Below are 26278 nucleotides of genomic sequence, written 5' to 3' on the forward strand. Positions count from 1 at the left end.
GGCTGTAATGGCAAAGTTTTGCTGTAAATGAGTGTGAAAACACCCGAGGCACCAACAGGCTGCCTGGTTGTTATCTCTTGCCTGTTGCCCACCGACTGCAGCACTAAACAAAAGGCAGATGCCATTTTATCACCGCCGCCAAGTGATGTCACCTCTCGTCGTGACGGCTGCTCGTTTGAAACCTGTAAACAGCTTCCACAGGTGCATCACATGTTGAATGGCGAGTAGTTTAAAAGGGTTTGTTCAGACAGGCGAAAACTGCAATTTGTACACAACCAGCTATTTGGTTGTCATTTCGTTCGGGGGAGTGAATAGAAACCTGGAAATGTGTTTCTCCGTCCTGCTTTTCTCTGTGCAGTTATTTACAGAGTCCGTCTGCAGCACTGCATGAAATGACTGTGCTCTTTGAAGGAAGGACAGATTGAACGGTCAAATGATTGAAGATGATGGTGAGAGCGAAGATGATGATGACAGTGGGGTTGAGGATGAGAGTAATTACTGAGTGCGGTGGCGGCAGTTGACGAAAAGAAAAGCAACTGTTGACGGTTCAGAGTGAGCCGTTAGCAAAATTGAGTAAAGCTGATTTGAAGGCCGGGGACGAGCCCCCAGCGGGAGGAGACTGACTGAAAGCCCCACACCGCCGCCTCTCACGCGGAAAATGGGGAGCAAAAAGGAAGGGAACAATAACTAGGACGGGAAAGAGGGGATTGAAGGAGGCATCACAAAGACGAGGAGTTTGATGAAGAGATAAGAAAATTTGAAGAAAAACCTGCAGAGAAACAGAGGCCGTACACCGCTGTGAAACCCCCCCGCTCGGCCAAAACCCTCCCGTTTGATCCTTTTCCAACTTTTCAGTCTATGAAACGATACTCATCAGTTGCACCCCCACCCCCCCCACCCCCCCCCCCCGGGACAACGTTTCCCCCAAATCCCTGGATGCTGATGTGAAGGCTTGCACACCCCCTCTATCTGAGCTGCGATTATTGAGCGGGGGGGGGGGACTCTGCCATATCAAACTCCGGCCAGCTAAAGATTCCCCCGGGGGGAAGGCAGGGAAAGAAAATCCCCACCACCCCCCCACCTGTGCAGGGCAAAGATGGGAACACATCAAACTGCACCCTAGTGGACGTCGCTAAAAAGACGCCATCACAGGGTTTCATTTATTTTTTTGGCCCCATAAACGGCAGTGAGTCAAACCCCCGAACATAGTAAAGCGAGCGTTCTCTCCAGAGCAATTCCACTGCTGCAAACTGCTCTAATCTCTGAGATGAGGTGACCAGCCTCTCACAGGGGACATCTGGGACACTTGAAGAAGGTGTCATGCTCTGTGCGTGTCGGGCTGATGAGGTCTGAGCGAGGTCCTGAGGACTGCAACATCAGGAGGTTTTACAGAATCGCCTTAGAAGTGGACAGTTCCTCTAAGGTTTATTCTGCTATCTCTACACTCGAATACACTCAAAGTTGAAATATACACCAATGTTTACTCTCAGTGTGTTTCAAGCAATATTTTTCTGGAGGTATTTAATGATTTGAAATGGAGCTGAAGTGATTATGTCACAAATGATTCATCACTTCAGTGATCGTTCAAGCAGAAAGCCCATGTGATTATCGTAAAGACATCTGAAGCTCTGGGAAACTGATGGGTTTTGATATTTTCTCATGATTTACAGAGAAAACAACTAATGTGCAAACCTCCAACATGTTTGTACACGCTCACACTTCAAACCAAATGTCTTATCTTGCCATGTTTGAGAAAGTGGAAATAAAAAATCTTGGATCCAATCCCTTTTTCCAGATCTGCCGCCAAATTTAATAAATTCTTTCTGTCACATCTCTTCCATCACATTTCAGAAAAATAGCTTTGCGTAATCCTGATAAAAAATAGGCTAAAACATAAACTTCTTGGTGAAGGTTATATTGAAAAAAATTGTTTCCCTGGAGCGAAGAAGTGAAATGATGTCTCTGCATTTAAAGATTTTGTCAATTGTTAATGAAGACGAGTTTTAAGGCTGAAATAAGAAACTTGTTAATTTCAAGGAAAAGGAAAAAACACCTGTTTGTAAACCACAATATAAACAGTGTGATTAACATCTTCCTGTGAGAAGATTCCAGCTCCAGTCTGTCATAACGTGGACTTTTCTAACACAAGTTTCTAGAGAAAAGAAAAACAAATAAATATGAATAAATCCCTGAGCAGCAGTGAAATCTTCTCTCTTTTCTTGGGCAGATTTTATTTTGCAATGAAAGCAACAGTGAGCGTTCTGCCTCGGAGTCATCTGCGAGGCACTTGAGGAGAAAAATCAATTCTGACACAGAGAATACAAATGAAAACAAACTGAAAGCATTTCCGATGGACACATCAGCCTCACGTTGGCGGCGGCTGGTGAATGTTGATTTATTTAAAGATCACAGGCAGTTACTTCACTCCTGCCTGTCATCCCTGTTGTCCAAGGCGGTTTCACTCTGTGCTAACACTTAACCTCGCCAGGTGATCGAACACCTCTCTTCTGGTGCCCGATCAATACAGGGAGCATTACATCTAATCAAGCACTGATCACTTTCTCAACGCTGATTGCAATTGGCTGGCAGGTCATTTAGTTTTGTAAAGTGTGTTGGGTTTCTATAGATTCAAATGATTACCCAACAGCAACTGAACGCTCACTGCGGCTCACAGCTGCTGCTTCTTAGAAAAATCCTGTGAAGGACAGAATCTTCATGTCTTTGTCGCGTCGTTACATTTGATCCATTTAGTGTCGGCATTGAATTTCAGTGAAAAGATTATTGTACGAGATATACATGTCCTGGCATCATCATCTACGAGGGCTGCGTCTATCTATACGTTACATTGATTGGTTTGTAGATGGGTGCACTATATAAACATCTGCATCGTTCAAACTTTATACAAGCAATCCTGAGAGCCTGGGTGACTGGGTGAATTTTTGCATTCGTTTTTTCTCATTCACTTCCATTTAATGCTACTTCAACTTCCTGCAATTGGTTCCAACTAATCCAAAAAGGTTTTAACACTTCAAACGGAACAAACCATTGGCCGAGACCCGCTCTATTGATCTGACAAAACTTCGTTCTGTTGGTCATTTTGGTTCGGACTAAACTTAAAAGAATAAAAGTCCAGACCAAGCGAGGAGGGTGTGAGTCAGCCCTTTGTCTTGATTTTCTGTAATCTTACACTATCACAGTTCAACCATGAACACTTTATGCCACACTTTCTCTGGGGTATTTGGCACTTTCTGCAGCCACACATGAAGGTCCACTGGGATTTAAGGTTTTTTCTTTTATGTTTCAGTCCAAGAAATCAAGTGCACAGTGAAAGACTTCTGCGGCTTTGTTTTGTTTTCATTTTCTGGCTGTGGACAAGGGGAGGCTGAGGACTTGTCTGTACATTCCTCCGTGATGCAGTCATCACAAACTCTGCAGCTCACGGCTCACAGCTCACATACCGAGTCAAATAACTCCCATAAACACATACCAACATGCATGCACACATAATCAGGCATTATACACAATTTTGGTGATATGCAACGGAAAATAAAGAAACAAACTGTATTTCCTTACATTTCTATCCATGCTATCAGTCCCATACTGGCATTGATCATATTGACAAAACAGTAGAAGACTATTCCAACATTATTTGAGTTTGCTTTCACCTGTGTGGTCTTCGTCTCCTTGATTTCCTAGAAAACCACCATGTTGTTTTTCGTGCAGACAGAGTTACCTCAGCAGTTGAGAATGAATGGCTCCTGGCGGTTTACACGTTGTTACCGACCGCTCTGTGAGCTTTGGCTCCTAAACACTAAACACTGAAGTTCTGTTTTTCCACTTCTGCTCATTAATCTCAACCACATACAACACGAAAATACTGCAGCATTGGAAATTCGGACTAAGCACTATCCCCCCTGTTATTCCAGCATTCGTGCAAAACACATCTACTGGTGAAACAACATTTCCTTGAATATAGGAATATGCCGCCGCTCCTCAACTGCTGCTCACACACACTGAACAGCTTGCATGTCTCCCGTAATGAGCAGACCTCAGAAGAGGTGTTTGCTCAGAGCGATCACATCTTGGCAGTGGGAGCAATTTGTGTAAGTGATACAATTTTAACCTGACACCTTGATCTTGCAGAGAACACTTCCACCTCGGATCGAGCGGTTCTCCACGATAAACACTTTCCTTGGATATGCTCTCGTCTAATAAGATTGTCTTGTACTGTAAACTTCATAGCCACATAATGAATTTTCACCCGAGATGTGTTTGTGGGCTTTAAGTGAATAACTGAAGGTATTACCAGTTCATCACATTTCTTTCCGCAAAAGGGGTAAATTAAGCTTTGAGTATTGGCAAGAAGGAAAGAAAGAAAGAAAGTGTGGAGAAGTAAACAAGCGGTTAGGAATTAACCTTGAGAAAATTCAATAAAGAAAACATTGCAATAAAAACGGCAATAACCAGCCGAAGGTTTGCTGTGCAGTTTCCCCCTCGCCTGGGTGTCAACCTTTCACAGTAACCTTTTCATCACTTTCAAGCAAATATTTTCGTTTCGCCTAAATCCTTGCGATAAAGTGCCGCCATGTTGTGAGGTGTGTAGCTGTTGGCAGAGAGAGAGAGTTTGTTCTCTCTGTCTCAGCCTGAGGATAATTTAAGGAAACAACTGTTTCCTGGCACGATCGCAACCCGACTGGGCAGAAGCTGATTTATTGTCTACGCCCGGTTCACACTTGGAACATGGGTCGTCTGGCTCGGTTCCCAAACTCTCCGATAATATTCATGTTGTTCCACAGTCCTTTTTATCAGGGTGTGATGAAAGCACAACAAAGATAAACTGATATCCTGAATGTTTTTGATACTTTACAGTATTTTGTCTTCCAAGTCAAACTGAAACAATTATAGATGTCAGTATCAAAGGTCAAATGTGATTCCAGTTTAACCTGAATAATAGTTATTCATCAAAATATTCACCCATGAAATCTAAACTTGTGGAAGGATTCCTCCCTTTGGAGAATGTCATTTTCCTGAACTAGACACACGTACAAACTGAGCAGCCTTTCGGCCTCTGGTTAGAAATCAGGTGTGAAACCTGGTGGTAGGAGAATGACATCACCAGACCCACATTCCTTAATTGAAACCATCGGAGCTGCAGGCTATCCCATTACACCGGCCTGGTTGGGGTTGCCAGGTCAGAGTCAGAGAAAGCTCCCATGCGTAATTTATAACACTCTTTCCTCACATAATCTATACATACAAGTTGTGAGGTTATGAGGCGGCAGACCCCCCCACTCATCTGCAGCCAATTTGCCCCTCGCACAATCCACCTTAAATCACCCAAAGCTCACCGTCCTTGCTGGGAGGACTACAGACGAGTCCGATTTCATTTGAATTCCCTTCACATACCCCTCCAGGTAGATGTTAAGAAAAAAAAGAGACCATGGGCATTAACTACCTGGACTAGTGATCCTCTTTAAAAGCACACACCCTCTGCTTTTTCCTCCTGCAGCAGTAAATTGCAGAGGAATGTGGCCCCAGCTACAGATCAATAAAACTTCTCTGCAATTTAGCAAGAACAGATGTTAGCAATCCTACTAGGTGTGCCCTGCTACATTTTAAATGAGCTAACCATGAATCGTTGCAACTGTGTGTATGTGCGGCCGTTTCTAGAAAACAACAACCCCAGAGCTTCAATCTTCACCCAGCCTGTTATCTCAGGCATCAAACATGTGATCCCCTCTATCTGTGAGATTATAGGATCTTAATCACAGTGAAGATTAACGTTATCACAAATTGCATTTCTTCACACAGTTTCAATTATAAGGACAAACTTGGTGGTGAGGACGGGGAGTTTGAGTCGCTGAAGATAGAGACACATGATTGGTCAAAGGGAGCAGAGACGCCCGCCAGCGGTTTCCCAGCTTCGTTAACGTCTTTATCTGAAAATCATCTTTTTAAAGAAGGAACGGCCATTATGTTCCACTGCTGATCCCTCATTAAAGTGATTATTACTCAGTTACAGCAGAGGAATATTTCACCAAGTGACAAACATCGGTGTACGGCATCTTCAGCTGTAGGTTGTCAGTTTTTAGGCATTACCTTTTATTATGGTATAATTCTCTGCAAAAGTGTTTTTGCAAGCGTATGGTTATGCCATTAAGAAATAGACCTGTTGATTTCGTAAACTGGGTTAGCCGCCAATGTCTAATTTCTCCCCTCACACTTTCATAAGTATCCAAATTTATTGACACCTCTCTTCATAAAATTAAAGATCTAGAATTTAGTGTTATGCACCATTTTTAGCATCCTTGGCAAAAGGAAGAATTCTGCATAATATCAGTAATTCCTCTTTAGCTGTATACAAGAGGCTTCTCTGCTGCATTCACTAATGATTCCTGCAGTATTGCCACATCTAAAATATGATATTAGATGTATAACAGTTCAGCATCATAGAATCCTTTCGCCTCCACAACACTGTGACCAATCATGACAGACTTAATTTTGTCCGTTGACCTCCACCGAGGCAGCAGCTTTATCAAATGAAACTGCAGAACACTGACGCACTCACTCAAACATAGCTGCTGATAACATTAGCTGGTCTGCATTAGTAAAGTGAACCGATAAACAACATAGTACATGAATGAAACTTCAGACATTGCAATGGCGGTAACACAACCCAAGCACTGACCTGGAGATAACCACTGCATTCAAAACCTAACCAGATGTTGAGGGCTAACAAACTGTAACACAACTTTGTATGGACACTCCCCAAACGAAACATACACTGGAAAACCTTGTGTGGGCTAACCACAACATGATTTTCTCAAATCGCCATCAAATATATTTTAACGTATTGTCCAAGTTCCACCATGACTCCCAGTCTTTCCAGTGGTGAAACAGATTTTGACTGCAGCTTCTCATGGTCGGTTAGCTCTGACCACCACAGTCCGTTCAAACCCATCACACCTCACCTTGTCCCTATAATGCCCCAAAACAATGTCAAGCTTCTTCTGTCTTTCTCCTGACAGAGTTGTAAAAAGAGATTGATTTATGTATTTGGAGAAAACAATGAATTCAATTATTCTTTCTTAAGCCAGACTCCTGTGATCCTGTTTTCTTCTGGTTTCAGCTCTGTTGTAGTTTTTTTCCCTGTGGTCAGGACTGTGCCACAACTAGCTGAGGAATGGTGGCTAAACACAATCATATGGTCACATGGTCGACAGATGCTTGCTGCAGATGTTTCTTTGTCTGCAGTTCTGGAAGAAAACAAAAGTATTCCTTGCCTCAAGTTTCTATATCATAGCTTCACTGCATTTTAATCGTGTTCAATGTCTTGCATCAAGCGAGTGACTCATGCATATATTAAGTAACCACGTGTACAGTGATTATCAATCTTCAAAGAAGCCAGTTTTGCAGCATACTATAGCATCTCATCTGAGGAATTATGTCTTAAGTGTTCAGCCCTCTGAAAGTTTAAATCAACATCCTTAAGTAGAAACCCTGAGCTGCATCTATTTATAAATTCTCCTGTGATGTTGAACATTAGCCCCACACATCTTAATCATGTTTGAGAGAGCTTATGAAACACGAGGGCAGTTCTGAGATATCTGAAGAGGTTCCAAGAGGTAATTCAATTAGTCCCAACGAGAAGCACACTGCATCCCTCACAGGGCCTGTTGGATTCCCTCCATCCATTCCTCCGCACTTTATTAGATCCAGTTGTTGTAAATTAGATTTAGCAATTCTTGCTCTCTGGATTCGAACTGGGAATGTTGAGATCTTCTCTAAGGGGTCGGCAGTCGTCCTTCCAGCCACGACCTCTCCGCCGGCAGGTTTGACTGAACCGGAATTGGCATGCAAGCACCGCAGAGCACATTTTAAACTCGGTGTGTAAACATTATCAAGTGAGGTGAGACAGAGGAATGGGCTTGCTAAACCTTGTCTGACACCATTATCATGGCCATTGGTAACAGGGGGAGGGCACAATGTAAACAGCTTTCTCCCAGATGCCGATAAATCCAGAGCCATTACAGGAGGAGTGAGGTGTCGTCTTGCATTTGAACGGCAAGTTTCTATAGAGAAGCTCACACGCACACACTCCTGTATGCATACACGCATACACTCATTCATTGTGGAAATACATACACACATTCTCGAACCGTATAATAAAAACACACACTCATTGTGTGACAGAACAAACAAAGTGCGGATATCTGCCTCTGTTGCTAGGATACCAGTTCTTCTGGCTCCTAAGTAAATCAGTGTGACTGGTGGCACAGACGGCTGTGAAAAATTAACACAAGCTGTGGCAACAGAGTAAAAGTAACTTTGGACGAGGGGAAAAAAGGGAAAAGCACGTTTGGTTTGTTTCCAGTTAAAAGGAGACGTCTCAGAACAGTCAGATGCAGTTAAAACACGGTTTGCTTGATGCAATTGTTCCTCCGGTTCAGACTGGCCACAAGAAACTGGGAACTAATGTGCTTTCAGTGTTCTAAGAGAAAGGGGGGGAAATGTACAGTTCTTGTTTATAACTGCAACTAAGAATTATTTGTTTTGTAGATTATTTGCTCTGTTGTTCCTTCTTTCTTCACAATGTCAGAAAATAGAGAAAAATGCTTCCTCCACAGTTAAAGGTCACTTCTTCAGATTTCTTGTTTTGTCTGACAAGCATTACTAAACCCAAAGATTTTCAGTTAACGTGAAATGCTTGAGAAAGAAAAAGATCAAATCCTCAACCCCCCCCTCTCTCCAAATATGGCGATTGTTATTTTCAATAGACAAAGATGGCGCTGGCTTAAATTATCAAACTCGAGGCTTGGGCGGGTGTCGTCTTGTTGTTTTGCAAGAAATCAATCAACATTTATTTGTCGCTGCCCATTAACAAGCAATTTGCAGCTTCACATTGGAAGTGCGCGGCTGGAAACCAGTTTCAGCATTTATATACAGGCACATATACAGAGACAGAGAGGTGGTAGATACTGGGAAAAGCAGGAATTAAATGCAAACTGAACTGATACACTGACCGAACACATGTCTGCTGTGACCCATGTCCACTCTCCCCACACCTCCATTGTCTGCCTGTTATTGAGCAATTATGGCCATTGATTTTCTCTCTTCTCAGCAAACCTCTCTATGACAGCTGGCCTTTGCAAGTGGCCTCACCGGACTCCTAACAGCTGCCCTCCACGGCCACGCTATTTGCTCAAAGATTTGGCCAATTTAACACACGCTCCCGGCCCTGTCGCATCAAGGAGTAGAGTAGTGCTCTTAAAAACAAGCATTACCGCTCGTCCTGTGCGAGTCTTTTTACACATCATCCACACTGTATTGAATATTCCTCCTCCTTTTTCCCGCTTTGCCCTTTGACCCAAGGTTTCTTTGCACGCTGTGCTGAGTAATTTCCGAATAAACTGGCAGAACCGTCTCCTTTGTACATCGAATCACTTCAAACGGCAACACGTGTCTCACATTTAAATTATTCTAAGCAGCTTCACCTTCAGCTGTTCACAGAATCCCTGCTTTTCAATCAAAACGCCATTAAGCAGATGTTTGACAATCCAAGGCTGTAATTAATCTTTGCACAATCTGCAGCGCAGCACAGAAACAGCTTTCTCCTACATACATCATAGAACAACCTTATTTTAACACAAAAATCTACAGTCTGAAGTGCAATTTTTCAAAATTAAAGACTTGATTCAGTCACTGGACTCTTGGATTGTATCCATGAGCGTTCCCTTTGGCTTTTAAGGTGAATAGATGTATCCTATTACTTCTTAAAGTAGCGCCTATTGGCCTGACAGAGTTAACAAGCCCACTGAGCTGCTCCTCTGACTGTGTGAATGTTTGACTTTTCCTCATGATTAACACAGATCAGAAACCTCACTTGAAAACTGTGACGGAGAAGAAATGACCCTGATATTTTTTTGTCATTATGTTTAAAAAGGAAACTGTTGACGGACGAGTGGGTGAACAAAGAGAAGAACTGAAATTTGACAATGACAGAAATGAATCATCCAACATAGACTCAGACGTCTCGTCTAAACACAACAACCCACTGCAGCCGGCAAAGGCACAATCCAGCAGATGACTAAACTTACAAATATAGCTTTGGAACAAATAAGAAACCACCACAGACGTGTCTTAAATCTGCATCTTTACATGTGTGGCAGCCGTTTCGTTCCAGTGCCTGTTGGATTTTGAATTATAAATAAATTATGTCAGTAATTTTAAGATTAGAACAATTTTGTTTATCTTCATTTTATCACAAACATTTACTAAGTAGAGCTGTTGGTTTTCTTATTCATAAACATCCAGGCAATAACAGATAGATATGTTACCTTGCTTGATAAACATTAGAACCTGAATGAAGGTTGTAGCAGCAGAATAAACCACAGAGTCACAAAACAAATGGGATCAGCCACAGACACAGAAATGTATCCACCCTGGTCCCTGAGATAGAGAGTTTACAGTAAAGTGATAAACAAAAAAAAGAGCAGCAGATATTTTGTATGGGTCAGTTAGATTGCATCCACTCTTGTTTTAAAACAGAGATTTTAACAAACTGAGAGTTTAGAGTTTATCACTGAATAAACACGTTATGATTGCAGCTTAATTTGAACTGAACAAAGGATTCCTTGACATTGATGATGTTTTTATTCTTATTCTAACACTGCTGCTCAGAACAACATGAGGAGACTCTGTGATGTTAATTGGCGATAAAAACTAAAATCCTGTGATGTCTTTTATTAGGAAAGAAAACTATGAAACTTTGTTAAATATTTCCCATGATTATAAATGAACCTTTCAGTCAGATTGACCTCATCAGAAAGGAACTGTTCTTTTTTGCTTCTGCTTTGGCAGCAGAAGTCGCCTTTTTAACTGCATCACATTTTTCACAACAGTTATTTGATCATCAGACAAAAAAGCTAAAATACTCACTCAGTAAGAATCTGAAAATTAATTCAAGTTTTTGTTATTTATGCTTTTCTATACATTTTTGAGAAATGTGATCACGTTGTTTACGATTCAGCAAACATTTCATTAATAGAACTGATTTCACCTGCAGGTAAAAGTGTATTAAACGTTCTGAGTATAATGCTTGGAATCAAAAACTCGGCCTCTTTCACATAAAATCACTCGTGACCAGATAAGCAGGTTTAACTGAGACAGTCCATAAACCAGCTACACATTACAAGTCATCCAGGACGACCAGTGTTAGGCTCAGTGAAGTCTGATAATAAAAGATCCAGTTATGTTGAACGTGTTATCAGTTCAGAGTAAAGACCTCAGAGACGCATCAAAGCTTTTCTTCATCACTGTCTAGGAGCTACAACAGAATACATCTTTCCATTTGAGGAATTAGATAAAGATAATGTGTATAAAGTCTTGACATGGCGTTAATATAGTATGACATATATACAAATAGATATTAGATAAGATAAAAATGTACATCGTCTGCATACATCAAGTCATGATGCTGAGCTTAACTTTTCGGATTCTTCTGTTTAAGCCTTGACGCTGAATTTCTTTTCTTCACATTTCACAGCAAAAAGTCACAATGTTCAAACCTATATGTCCAGAATCCAGCAATGTTTTAAAATACAGAGTTTTTTACATTTTTATGCTCAGATTTGTGAAAACTTTATTTTATAGCTCCTGTGTTTTTCTTATTATGAAAAGACCTGTTGTTTTTCCACATGTCCTTGAATGACCTTCGTGTGTCTGCTCAGAGGTGGAGATGATTAGTCTGTGTGTGGAGACTGATGGAGATCAATACAGTTGTGTTCCACTGTGAGAAGGTGTGAGATATCAATGAGGTGACTCAGAGAGGGACTGATGCAGGTGATTGTTTTAAAGAAGCCTCACAACCGTGAAACTGGAGGACTGACAGCAGACGAGTCTTCTCTGTGACGTCAGTGTAATACTATACAATCACAGCAGCCTCATCCAGCAGATGTTTTCTATGTTAACCTGTTAGCCATGCTTCACTTCTTCACCTCCTTATTCACTGAGTAAATCTGGGTTCTCTGTTTTGAGTTTGACATCTTTTACGATTCTGTGACTGTTATATGTTTTTGTAAGGTTTTCATGTGTCACAGTGGAAAATAGATCAAAGAGGCTCCTCGCCTGGAGACCCTTGAACCAGATCCACTCACTTCACTGAACAGAAGGTAAAGTGTCATTATACACAGTGGATTTCTCTTGATTCGTCACGTACGCAAATAAGTGTGTTCTACGCGGTGCCGTGTAGAATTTAAAGGCATCTTAACAGCCTGAAGAGCTCATCCTCATATGTTGTATACATGGTTTTTCAGAGAGTCACCATAATCACATGGTGCTGACATTATAAAAACACGCTTTACAACCAACCACCTTTCAACCTTACGGGTCGGTTCATGTTTTCAGGTATTTACACTGAACCTGAAACATCTGTAAACACATTTCCAGATGTCTTCGACCTCTTTAACCCATGAATGGATGTCTGTTCCCAACATTTTGTTTGTCATGACAAAGTTCAGAATTTTTGTTCTATTTTTAACGAACACATAACAGGTTCAATAAACCTCAGATACAGATATATTCACTGCCTCCAAAATAAAGAAATGCCCGATGCGACTTGAATTTCTTTTTGTTGTGTTAGGGGAGCGTTTTAAAGTGCACTGGAGTGGAATTTACCAAAACATTTTTCGCACCAAACAGCCGCTAATCCCTCTATTCAAATGCTTGGAGACTCACTTTTAAATGGAGAAAGGCGGCAGATTCAGACCTCTTAGTAAACCTTGGCCTGTCTTTCAGAGGAGGGAAGAAGCATAAGTACCGGTGGAAAAATAAGAGAGGATGAAAAACTTTAGAGGAGAGAAAAAAAAGCCACAGAGACAAACACCGCTCACATTCACACGTAAACACAAGCGAGCATCCAGGTCGCTTCCTGAGCTGGAGATAAAGGTAGCGGTTTGTTGCAGTGTAGTAAAATATTTCGACTGCAGCTGTGTCAGATGTTTTCCCACTAATCTCCTGAGTTCAGGTTCTTTTGAGTGGGAAACTAAATATCTGTGTCTGAGGCCTGTCACATTGCGCCGCATCACAGGATGATCAAAACCCCCTTCGGCAAGCTTTTGCATTGTCTGAGAGAAGGGCCTCTTTTGAGGAGCGAGGGATGAGGAGGGAAGGGGTTGGCTGGTGGCGGCTGCGGAGGGAGGGCTTGGAGGAAGAGCAGTGAAGAGAGTTGGAAGCGGGGTTAATCCCACACTGTCATTATCCTCACTTCTTAGCCACAGTCTGCGAGCTTCCCCCATAATGAAGGCCATTTCCAAGGATTTGCACCTGGCACAGGCTCCAAATTCTGCAGTAATTACCGATGCAGACAGATTCCTCTTACCTTCACTCCGCGTTATAAATAGTAATCCCTCATCTTCCTTCCACGGCTGTGAACCTGCAGAAAATGCAGCACTCGCAGAACTTCAGCCCCTGACTGGTAATGACTCCGATACTGTCGCCGAGCAAACACTTCCTCCTCGCAGCCTTTGTGCATCGAACTCATGAGCTACTCGTTTAATTGCCAGTGGAGATAAAATAATGACACAGATAAACAAAAGCAACATGAGTGAAGACGAAGACGAACCTGTTCTCAACTTTGCATGAGATGTCACCTGCTGTAAAAACAAGCACAGTGAAGAAGTGGGAACCTGTGATTGTGTTCATATGTTGTAAATAAAGATGGCCGACACTTCTTCGCCGCCTCCCACTGTCCAGAATTCAAACAAACCTCCGACCTTCTGGTGAGAGGACAACCCGCTCTTCTCCCTGAGCCTCACCCGTCCCGACCCTTGACTGTTAGGGACACCGCCACGCGCATGTCGATCCAGAGCCTGTGCAGAGGCGACCGAGGCATGGAGCGAGTCTGTCTCAGCTGTCAATCATGGGGTTTAACTTTTTATTTTTTATTGCATCAAATAACAAATTAAAACTGAACAAATTATCATTTAATATATAAGAACGACCTAAAATGACAGAATACATCTTTGAGTGAAGTGTTATTTCACTCTTCAGTCAAGATGGTCCGTGTCCAATCCACTAACATGGAGAAGATGGAGTTTATGACCTTTTCTTCAGCCGGCCACCAGGTGGCAATCAAGATCCTTTGGCTTAAGTTTTGTGGAGCTGTCCACCCTTATTAAACAGCCTGTAGTTTATTCAAACAGCTGGTTTGTGTTTTGTCCGTCAAGGAAATTTGTCCCGTCTTCAGTCAAACTTCTGGTTTCTGGAGAAGCCAAAGAAATAAACCGTGAAAGATGGCTGTGTGTCAAAGTGGGAACCCGGATGAGTCATTATGAAGAACCCTGCTGTTTTCCCATGTAGCATAACTGTTACTTTCCCATGACTTAATGTCAACGAGCACGCCCGTGCATGAAGATCCCCCCCCCCCCCCCCCCCCCCTCTCCTCTCACCGTACCAAAGCTGTGGTTTCCCGCACCGTGATGCAGGAGCTGATGCATCATAACCAGATAGTCATCACACAGAACATTAGCTGGTTACTCTTGTTGGTCTCTCAGTTTAAATATTCTTTGGTGAATAAGGAAATGAATTTGTCAGATATTAGTCAGAGTGTTTGTTCCCCAGTTTGCATGCAACTGGTTTGGCAGCTTGCCGGAAAGCGTTTACGTGATCTTAATTACTCTCTTTCCTAATAACTCACTTTATTAGTTTGGCTGTAGTTCTTCCTCCCGTCAACTCCTCCCTACAGCAGCCAGTCACACACTTGGACTGTTATTCATTCAGCTTTGGAAAGAGTTCGGTCTCTGTCTGTTTAGCTGCTGTGAATCTGCATCAATCACGACCATGTGTCCCGAGCAAACCTTTCCTCATGAGACGAGGATGGAAACCCGATGCAATTCTCATCCAAAACACACGTATAAATCACATCTGCTACACATCAGTATATCAAGTGCAGCACATCAGCCCAACAGAGGACTTGTTGCTCTCTTGTTGCTCGACACTGTGACACCATCTGTTTCCAACTCTCTGGACGTCCTTAGAGGTCATGAAACCGGCTACAGGGGGACGAGGGGACGGCTGAGAGGGGACGGTACAATGGACAGGTTAATAAGGAGGAGTTTTTCTTTGTCATTTAGTCATCATTACTGCCCACAAGCTTTAACAAATAGAGAACCAAGAACAGAAAGACCACTCCTTCCGAAGCCCCAACGCTCAACCCGAGATATAAACATGTGAATGATTAGAGCTGAGTCATTCAAGTTCGTCACCAGCTCTCCACACTCTCTCTTGTTCATGTTTGAGTCTGAAGTAAACAAGTATAAATGACCCCTGAGCATGTCCAGCACACACTTCATGTAGCAGAGGGGTTTGTGTTGATGTTTCTGTGAAGGACAAATCCATCAGTCTTCTGTTGCAGCTGCTATGATGGTTTACTTCAGGTGGAGTCACGGCTCATTTCTGCCTCTCAACATCTCACTCAGAAACGTGTATCTAGCTCCGGTGTTGACGATCAATAAAAGTATTAATGCACTTGACAAACAGTCCCACTTATTCGCTTGTGCAGGAGCCAACAGCCTCATTAAATGATCTTTCACCAGCGTATAAACAGTTGTTATGGAGATGCACATGTTGACATGGATGGTGTCACTACATCCACTGAGTAGTTTATGCTTTGTTTGTCTGTCTGTAAACAGGATTACACAAAAACTACTGAAACTTGGTGGAATAGTGGGGTGTGGGTCCAAGGACGAAACCATTAACATTCTTACATTTTAAGGGGTTTGTCCTGTGGTGATGCTGGTTACAGCTTTACTTTCTTCCTCGTCCACAAGACCCACATCGTTGTGAACGTACCCCCATGTTGTTTACATTTCCTCCTCTGCTGCAGAGCACTGGTCGCCTGCTTATTAAACATTTGTCCCTTAAAAGTATCATGTGCCCAAATTGCACTAAATTTGAAGTATGCAGTGGATAAGATGAACGTATCTCGTTCCACAGAGATTTCTGGAACTGTTAGATCGATAATGCAGAAAAGAATCAGACATACTTAGAGAGGTGATATCTGTGAATGTGTATAGAATGTTTATATGTAAGCGGACTGTTGGGCCTTGGCAAAGCTATGCACTCTCCTCTGTGTAATTCAAGTTAATAATAGTTTTATGACTTTTTATTTGTGTTGCTTCTTAAGAAATATCAGTTTGATATAACAACCTCAACTCCAGGTCCACTTCTTATCCTTTACAATACATTTGACTGTATTTACACGATCAGCTCAACAAATCTCTTGACATGCAAACTCAAATATCAGCCAGGTTTAAACAAAAAATCTTAACATGATTGCATCAATGATCCACACAGTGAACCCACGGTAACAAAGCACCGTTTCATTATATAGCTGCAGCTAAAGAGCGAGCTGGTTGACCTGCCGAGTGCCACGGGTGGCTGTTGTGGCAGCTGATGATTCACAGTGCATATAATTAACAGCGGAATTGGCTGATAGAAATAATAGCTGTCGAGTGCAGAAATAACTGTTGTTCCTCCTCAGGTGTTTTGCAAAATGACAAAGAACCGTGATTGAATACATTTCCACTCCATGAATAAAACAAAGGGGAAAAAAATAACTCGTTCTGGACTCGGGATTGGGAATATTCATTAGGAGAATAAAAGCCAAACAATATTAGCAGTTGTTGCCTGAGGGTGTAGATGAGTGTTGCATGAAAGCAATAATAGGAAAAATGGTTTGTAGGAGATTTATCTGAAAACCAATAATATGGAGTAAAAGTGTTACTACAGTTACAGAGCCTGCAGGACCAGTCCCGGCCTCCATGAAAACGATCATTAGAGATACTTTACTAAAGAGAAACGCACAAACTCCTCCATGCAGGGTTATTGTTTCTAATGTGTTGTCCTGCAAGACATTAAGATTGCATTTGATGAGAGTTCTGTGATAACTGGAGAAAGTTTCTACTTCTGGACTCATGAACAGACAATACAGCTGTTTAGAGAATCCTCTGCCAACACACAATAGCACCGTTGCTGTGTGAAATACTTTAATCTTCATTCAGAATCCCCACATATTTTCAGGCCTTGCAGTCTTTTCACAAGACAGATTGATATCAGAGCCCTGTCGCATGCATATCACATATTTACTAATAACAGTCGGTGCACCCATGAGGAATCTGCTCAGTCTGCCAGAGCCTGATAAAACCTGTTCTCACTGCTGGCACAGGCTCGTGTTTTCAAGCCTGTTGATCGTGAGGCGACGCTGGGAGATTAGTCTGACTTACATCAGAAGTGTCTGGCCTAAAGGTAATGTTTAATTCGTCTGTAACTTTCCAGGTACCCTAGGCCACTTTACGGAATTTGGAAATAAAGATAAAAAACAAACCAAGGACAGAAAAATAGAAATGGAAATGCTAACAGGAGGAAGAGAAAGTGGTCAGAGGCCTTTGTCAACAGGAGGTTGTTTTAGACATGGTGCCTGGTGGATCTAGTTCCAGAGGATGGGAGCTGCCGGTTCTCAGGCTGGTGCAAGGGACCCGATCTGAGGATGTATAGGTTCTGGTGGAGGTGGAGTATTGGGTGGAGGAGGTCAGACAGGTACTGAAGGGATTTATAGGTGAGGAGGAGATTTTGAAGACTTTAAAAGATATGCAGCACTGTTACTGTTGTTCTTTAGGGGATAGAATTCAACAAGTTGTTTACAATTTGGAGGAACTTTACACAGGTACTTCCATTTAAAGATATTTTATACTCAAATTAGTTTACAGGCAAAAGCTTAGACCAGGTCTTGCTGTAATGTTTTGTTATAGATATATGATTTAACAGGGATTAATGTTTTTCCACCTCAACTGGCTAAAATTATAGAAGTACATTAAAATGCATAATAACCCTAATTCTTAATATTTAAGTAATAATAATAAACAAATGATATCTCATCCTGAAAGGCTTCCATTCAAACTATGCTGATTTCACACCCAGTGTATTTAAGGTCTCTGAGTGCACCACTGTCAGGTTAACGTGTTCGGACGCCTCAGATGATCTCAGAGCAGGATTATATCGTCCGATCAGACGACTTCGCTGAATTCACACTTCTGCAGGAGAAGCGGGGGCAGAATCTGAGAATTACTGAACCGCATCAAAATAATCAATGTGGGGAAATTCTCTGCCATATCAGCATTTATAATTTTTACACTGATTAAATAAAGCACACGTGTTTGCAAAGCGCTGCAGAGGAAAGGGTGTGTTTCAGAAGTGGGGTTGACCTTTTGCCGTGGCCCCAAACCCCCAGCTCGCAGCCCTCTGCTATATGTAGAGCGTTGCTTTAATGTCCGTAACGGCCTTCGGTTAAATAACCAACACAGCAGAAATTTTTCGCAAACAAGGATAAAATCAGATTCATCCATATTCAGTTGAAAAAGCCCTTAAGCCATCCATGGTTTATGTGTAATATCAGCATGGCCACACTCTGCAGCGCCAAACCAATTACAGCCTGCGAAGATTTGATTTAAAATTCAGTGAAATCGAGAGGGTTTACTTCAACGTATAGATTTTTTGTCTGCATCATAAACCCGTGAACGTTTCTCCTCTCGCGGGGCGGGTGCGACCCAAGCTGGTGATGAATCTGACGTGAGTGATGATGATGTGCCACTTAGTCACCCATCAGCTCCGAACTTTCTCACACTGACTGTACATGCCAGGGTGACTCAGAGGAAATTGTGAAATGCTAAAGCGCTGCTGCCATTCGACCTCGGAACATCTGCAGAAATATATATTTTTGGAGCCGCCGTTGCTGAACTGTGAGGAGAAAGATGTGAAGGACTCCAAAAAAAAATTTAAAATAAGAAACCACTCAACAGGTGGTGAGACTGTGCGACTTGGACTCGCCGACGACTTCCCACAGATGCACCGCGGACAAAGGATGGAAGAAGAAGAATGTCAGGAATGAATAACTGGTCTGTCTTGTTCATTGATTTCCCCTGAAAGCCGAGAGAGGAGAGAAGAACTCCTGGAGGCTCACATGAATAGACTTTTCAAATCCAAAGCCTGAGAAGGCCAAAGCTCTGTGTGGGCCACTAATTTGTATATAAAGCAAACGTTTAACTCTTGATTTCTGCTTGGTCTGAATGTTTTTGGGGAGTTTTTTCTCACGCTGTTTTTCAGGCATGGCCTCCAGAGGAACCCCCGAGAATTGGGTTTCTCTCATGCACAACGCATAACATATTGATCGTGCCTGCATCTTCTTTGCTGTCTTCTTCCTGTATGGCACCGCTTTCTCATCTTTGCGTCCGTCACATTGGCTGATAATAAATCATGTGTGAATCTTTGTATGTGTGCTCCAGTGGCGCAATCGGTTAGCGCGCGGTACTTATAGACAGTAATCTGCGAGTGATGCCGAGGTTGTGAGTTCGACCCTCACCTGGAGCATAAAGTTTAGTTTAGGCTACTAATCAAAGCAAAGTAGATTTCATCGCACAGATTCATGATTGTCTACTCATGTCCACTTGTTGTGGTTCAATGCCCGTCTTCCCACCATTCCATTTGCAGAGATATTGGCCTCTATGCTTGATTGACGGTGAAGCCTTTCAAGTGTTCAACAAGACTGGAAAGCTCTTTAGAAATACAGATCAATTTAATAAAACACAACAGCAAATAAGAAAACTGACCACAAATCCCTATGTCACATTACAAAACACAACAACTAACCACTAAACAGTAACAAATATCTTTCAGCATTTCCTTCCTGTTAACAGACAGTTAGAGACGAGCCTTATCGATAGCAGGCAGCGTACCTGTCATTGTGTTTAATCATTTGCACACAGTTGTGTTCTGTCATCTGCGTTAGCTTTGTGATTTTCCTCATTTGTCGACGTTTTCTTACCTTCTGTTTCTATGTGGTTCTCTGTCGTGTTGTGTGCTTTAACTCGTGTTGTGTACTTCAGTGCCACCTTAGTTTCTTATCATACAAAAAACCACAATAACCTCCGTGTCAAATTCTCCACTCTTTTGTCACCACATTTCTACACGTGTGGTCATGGAGCCTCACACCTGGATCAGCTGCTCTCTCACATACCAGCAGCTGTGTCTCTGTCAAATACCTCAACGTTAACAACACAGTGACTCACAGTAGAGGAGGAGGAGGAGGAGGAGCAGGAGGAGGAGGGGTCCTGCAGGCGTAATGTGGGCGGGTGCTTCCACACCAACAGCTGACAGTCAAAAACCAGGAGCAGTGTGTGTCCGTGGAGCACAGTGGAGAGGAGGCGCTCCGGTGGAGAGGTGCGCGGGACGAGTTGTGGTGCGGTTGTTGTCTTGTGCGCACTCGGGAGGAGACAACGGGGAGACGGTGCGGACACTGGATTCTTTACACCTGCTGCTGCAGTGGACATATCGGGGCTGAGAGCAGAGACACTGAAGCTGCACGGAATTACACCTGCACTCAGTGGACAGTTAAAGGACAGGAACAAGGTAAGAGATCCGAGGCGCGTCGTGGATTCCTCGGAGCGAGCGCGCGGAGCCAAGTGTGCGCACGGACGCTTCTTCGAAAACAAATAAATGCAAATATCAAATAAAACAGCAGGTGTAGAGACGCGAGCTGCTCCTGTTCTCACTCTGTCGTTTTTTAGTTTCAGCCTTTTAATTTGCAGTTAACGACACTTGCTCCTGTGGTTTCTTCTTATTGGCGTGTTTGATGAATGCAGATGATTCTAGCATTGCAGGACATTTTATTTGACCTTTTAGAAATAAATGGATGAACCAGTACTTCTAGGCTCAGTGTCTCTACATTTTAAAAACAAAACACACCTTGTCTTGTTTTTATGTGTTTTTATGCCATGAATTAAAAGTATATATCGTGAGGCAGCGATCATTCGTTTGATTGATCAATCAATCAATCAATCAATCAGACGTGATGGCACTTTTAATACAAACAAAATGTTACACTGCCTCATAAAAACACACACACACAAACAACAAACAAAGCAATGGCTTAATGAAACATTTCGGTTTAGAAATATGAAATTAAAGCAAACATTGTGTTTAAAACACCTCATTCCATTCAGGAAATGTTATTTGTGGTTTTATTTTCTTACTTTCCTGGTGGAGTTTAAAGTTTATTCACCTCCTAAATAATTGACAAATGTTTCTTTCTTTAAATGTTTGGCCTTTGAGTCTTAAAACTTTGAGTCATTGGATTTTGTGCCGGATTATGCACAAGCCTCTGCAGAAGCTCTTTGTTTCCGTCAGGTATCCCTCTATAATCTCTTTCTCTTCTCTTGCAGTCGCTCGCTGCCGGCAGACAAGAGGCCGCTCTGTTGCTTTTCACTTGGACCATTGTCCTCAGGCGGCTGCTCTTTCAATGTGGGATACAGTCTTGTTGCTCTCGCCAGGCTGAAATCCTCCAGGGTCAGGACCTCCGTCATGGCAGCCATGCTCCTTGGGCTGCTGCTCTTTGCAATACAGTCTCCCCCCATCCCCTCGAGGCCGATGGCTGACCATGGCCCACCCTCACCTCCCAGCTCAACGCCCGCCGACAACGGGACCGCCGGCCACCCAAACGGCACCGCCCAGCAGCTTCCTCAGATCATAATCATCGGGGTGAGGAAGGGGGGGACGCGGGCACTGATCGAGATGCTCAGCCTGCACAGCGCGGTGGCGGCGGCTCAGAACGAGGTGCACTTCTTTGACTGGGAGAGCCACTTCCAGAAGGGCTTGCCCTGGTATCTCAGCCAGATGCCCTACGCCTTCCCCGAGCAGCTGACGGTGGAGAAGACGCCGGCCTACTTCACCTCCAGCGTAGTCCCCGAACGCATCCATCAGATGAACCCTGACATCAAGCTGCTGCTCATCCTCCGGGACCCCACGGAGCGCGTGCTCTCGGACTACACCCAGGTCTTTTACAACCGCCTGCAGAAGCACAAGCGCTACCAGCCCATCGAGTCCGTGCTGGTGAAGGATGGCGAGATCAATCTGGGATACAAGGCTCTGAACCGCAGCCTGTACTATGTGCACATGCAGAACTGGCTGCAGTACTTCCCGCTGGAGAGCATTCACGTGGTGGACGGGGACGAGTTGATCAGGGATCCCTTCCCCGAAATGAAAAAGGTCGAGCGATTCCTTAAGCTGGAGCCGCAGATAAACGCTTCAAATTTTTACTTCAACAAAACGAAGGGATTCTACTGTTTGAGGGACCACGGGCGAGAGAGGTGTTTACACGACTCCAAAGGCCGAGCTCACCCTCACGTGACGCCTGTCATCCTGCAGAAACTCTACCAGTTCTTTCACGAACCCAACAAGAAGTTCTTTGAGCTGGTGGGTCGGACATTCAACTGGAAATGAGCGCTCAATTGGTTTGGCGTAGGGTCGCTCGGGGATAACGTCCTCAACCTGTCCTGCCCCCCACTAACAGCGTAGACGACGGGACGAAGCTAGTGTGAATTCAAACTAAATCTATTTTTGTAAAGGTGCATTTGTTACGGGAGGAAGATGATGGAGCCAAATATCAGGGCAAACTACAGCTCATGACTCTGCTACTATTTTGTTTTCTCACCGTCTCTCTGTCGGAGACGCTCACGACTGCTGGGCTCGTCTCTCCGAAGCCGGCGACACTCAGACTATAGACAGTGCCAGTCGATGTGTTGCATAAGGATAAGTACCTGGCAGTTCAATATTGTGTCATCTCGTTTCCCTTTCGTATAACATGACTTTATTAACTTCTAACTAGCATTTAAAGATCTAAAGGACCTTTGACCTGCTGCTATGATTTCCTCAGTCACCTTCAGGCACATCACTGAAAATGTCCTTTTTCAAAATGTTTCTTTATGTAAGACTCAGTCATATAAAACTGATATGTTTTGCCCGATCACCACGATGTACTGTAAATATTTGTTTTTCTAAAGTGCCGAATTAATATCATAATAAAGATGTATTTTATTTTTAACCCCAGTCTGGTGTTGTCTTTCATGGGTTTTGGTTTTGGTCTCAGGCGGTGGCAGGTACGAGCATGTGTCTGCTTCGAGGCTGCACCTTCAGCTGTGGATTATTTCATCACCCTCCTCAGTGGATTCACATTTATGGACTTGGGGTTGAACAGTTTATTACATGCTCTGTGTCACGTGCGCGTCAGACTAAAGTGCAAGGCCGGCATTGATCTTAAGCAGTGGTGAATTTCCTGTTCGGATGTGAACTCAAACAAATATCTTGTCAGATGAGACGGCCGATCCTGATCAGTTGCGTTTACGTCTTTACACATTAAATTTTAGTGTCATGAATTAGGATTAGTGTAAGAGAATCAGGCAAAAAAGGGGAACTCAGGTTCCAGCATAATCAACCCCCCCCTCCCAAAAAGAATCTAAGTTGTTTATGCCCAAGGGTGCGATCTTCATACTCCCAGAGAGGAGAGGGGATTATTTATTCAAATCTTATTGCTGCTTTGAAAACATCAGCAGCTCCGTCTCAAAGATATTAAGCTACAAACTACGGTAGCGGTTTCATATTTGAAAGTGGCCTAGATTTACTCAGGGGCTTACTGGGACTCTGCAGATGTCACAACCTCAATGCCCCTGAAATGCAGACCAAAGCAGAAATGTATTTCTCCTTATCCAGCTCTTTTATTGTTATTATGCCCTCAGAGAGCAGCAGAATGATTCCCTCATCTACCTAGAGTTTTTTTAAATGATAGTGACGACTACCAACAGCTATCGGTTGAACAGGTTTGGCTGGACGTGTGTGTGGGGGGGGGGGGACCAGGATGTGAAGGTGAGGCTCGAGGTGGCGTGTTCTGCTCCGTTGGTCGTTTGGAAGGTGTCATGTCTGCAGAGGATCTTAAAGAGCAGTGTTATCTGGAGGGACGCACAAGAACATGCCGTTTTCCATACAAACCAGTTTGACCAGGACATAAATGTATCTCTTGTGGCCTGAAGAAACTCAGTATATTTACTCTACTTAAGTTCAGTTCTGAGGTATTTGCTCTTTACTTTAGTATTTACCTTTTCTGCTACTTGACTGTTTAAACAACAACTTTCCTGTTTTGGTCCATTTGTCATATTTCTTCTTCTTCTTCTTCTTCTCCTTCTTCTTCTTCCTCAATTCAAATCTCTTACAACAGAGCCAGGCCACACACAGACCCTATTGTATTATAGGCGAACCTTTGTCCAGATCTGCAATAAAAAGTTAACGGGTCCATTTATTGACCCGTGTGTCATCATCCTACCAAGTTCTGTGGAAATCTCATTTCCACAGTATTTTGTTCATACTCATTTCCAGTCAGTGCAAGCGAGGGGACGAATATAAAATTCCCTTCCTGTGGGGAGGGAAGTAGCGGCCGAGCTTTCAGTGAAGTTTGACCTGTGCTGCTATTTGCTTCGCGTCTGTGTGACCGGGCCCTTCACTCAGATTTACAGCATCAGCAATAAACATTATACTTATTTATTAAAAAACATTTGCAGTTTTACTCAGTGGGATTTTGAGTACAGGGATTTTACCAGTAGTGAGTATTTGCATCAATAAAATCAATGCACTGGTCCCTCTATTTGCTCTTTTTGATGTGAATACAGGCTCTAGCTTCGCTGCACTAGTAGTGTATATTTGTGTATCATATTAAAGTTCCCTGCTGCAGCTGGAAACACCACTAATGAACGAGAACCAACAGTGAGGCTGCAAGACGTGAAACTAAAACAACGACCTGCAAGACATTTGAAAAGCTCCAGAGAACCGAGGCAGCAGCAGAAAGTCTGTGGGTATTTCTGTGCGAGTGCCCAACATTTGATCCATCAGTAAAATAAAGCTATAGATTACAGCGGTTTTAAGAAGCAAAGGGGGGGGGTTTAATAAGTACTGAGCTTCATGAATCCTTCTCCCGAACAGATTTCTGTCTTTCTCTCCCTCTTTCTGCTCCACATCAGAGTCGCATCTATTAAGAGTTCATGAACGCCCCATTAGTCTAGTCAGCTGAGCAGCCCTCGGAAGTTTCACAGACACAGATTTCCCTTAACATCACCCAATTAATCTCAGCCACATAATTAATTCGCCTCCTCTTCCCCGCACGCAGTGAGGGCGGCAAACCGGGGCCGAGACGAGGATTAATGGCCCTGCCCTCCTCCTTCCTTCCCACCGCCACCTCCTCCGCTGCAACCGTGGAACTTTCTGGACTCACTTGTAGTCAGTCCGACAAACCCCTCCACCCCCCCTCTCCCTGCTGCCAGCCCACACCAGTTGTTCCTGAAGGGGCCTGTTTCCTCCGAATCACAATCAGCCATTCGGGGGGGGCCTTCTCAAAGGATGATGTGATCTGATGGAGCACGGCCCCTTTCCTCAGTCGCCACAGCTCGCTTTAATTGGAATAGATTGTTTGTCCACTCGCCGTGTGAAACCCAGCAGAAGGAACACATGCAGCGCCTCTTCCTCTCATTTTCTCCTTCTTTTCGTCTCCTCGTTAGTGGAACCACATTTTGTACCTTGCATGAGTTTGAGTCACAGCGTTAACGCGTCTATGTTTAAAGGCCAGAGGGAGAAATGCTGTGTTGAATTTGGACGCGCTATACTCTCAACATTGATGTACTTTGAATAAACAGACCACCAGCGCTATGTATCAGCAGTGGTTGGGACCAAGTGAGTGAATCCTCGAGTTTGAGGTTCTTCCGAATGAGTCTTTGAATAAACAGCAGCTTTAGGGTTCTGTGGACTGCAGCAGTCACTTCTCACTTGTTGTTCCAAACAAGGCCTGTATAGAACTGCCACTGCACTAGTTAATGTGATGTAGAAAAGACTTCTTCACCATGTGTCAAACGGACGGATGGACAACCTGTCTTCTGGAAAAGGGCTGCAGGACGTTTGGATTGTCGAGCGACACAGACCCCAGAATAATGTCTCTGTTGGTCCTAAGCACAAGTCATCAGGTTTATACATGAGAGAAGCTAAACTGGTGAGCAATACAAAGACATTGTATATCGTACGTCATGTTTTCATGGGGCTGAAAATACTTCCCTCTCTCCTCCTGTGGTTTCAGATAAATAAATGACTGCCTCTTGCTTTTCTTGAGCACAGGACGGCTCCCCGCGCACCGACTGCCGATCCGGGTGTCGTCCACAGCTATAAAAGATGAAACACTGAAAATAATACTTCACAGCAGTGTTTGCAGGAAGCTTTTATTCAGTGTTAGAGTAACGTTGCTTCTTTATGATGCAGGTAACCTTGAAAACAGGATAAACAAGGTGAATAAAAAGATTCTCAGAAAGCCTTACATTTAATTTAAAATTTTTTGAAGTTTCTGTATTTCAGCATTAAAATA

The 26278-nt window shown here is 43.3% G+C and overlaps 1 protein-coding gene and 1 non-coding gene across 2 annotated transcripts; both read left to right on the forward strand.

Moving 5' to 3' along the window:
- Nucleotides 1-19330: 19330 nt before the first annotated feature.
- On the forward strand, nucleotides 19331-19422 carry trnai-uau (transfer RNA isoleucine (anticodon UAU)). Its single transcript is given in 2 exon segments — nucleotides 19331-19368; nucleotides 19387-19422. It is a non-coding gene; the product is annotated as a tRNA-Ile (tRNA).
- A 793-nt stretch (nucleotides 19423-20215) lies between these two features.
- Nucleotides 20216-22930, forward strand: hs3st1 (heparan sulfate (glucosamine) 3-O-sulfotransferase 1). The gene is made up of 2 exons (XM_062394497.1): nucleotides 20216-20460; nucleotides 21273-22930. Exon 2 carries the CDS (start codon nucleotides 21412-21414, stop codon nucleotides 22327-22329), a length of 918 nt encoding a protein of 305 aa, XP_062250481.1. The 5' UTR covers nucleotides 20216-20460; nucleotides 21273-21411; the 3' UTR covers nucleotides 22330-22930.
- Nucleotides 22931-26278: the final 3348 nt, after the last annotated feature.

The sequence above is a fragment of the Platichthys flesus genome, chromosome 8, assembly GCF_949316205.1.
Source record: "Platichthys flesus chromosome 8, fPlaFle2.1, whole genome shotgun sequence".
Taxonomy (NCBI): domain Eukaryota; kingdom Metazoa; phylum Chordata; class Actinopteri; order Pleuronectiformes; family Pleuronectidae; genus Platichthys; species Platichthys flesus.

Coding starts and splice junctions, on each gene's coding strand:
- hs3st1 (XM_062394497.1), top strand. CDS start 21,412: ATGGCAGCCATGCTCCTTGGGCTGCTGCTCTTTGCAATACAGTCTCCC.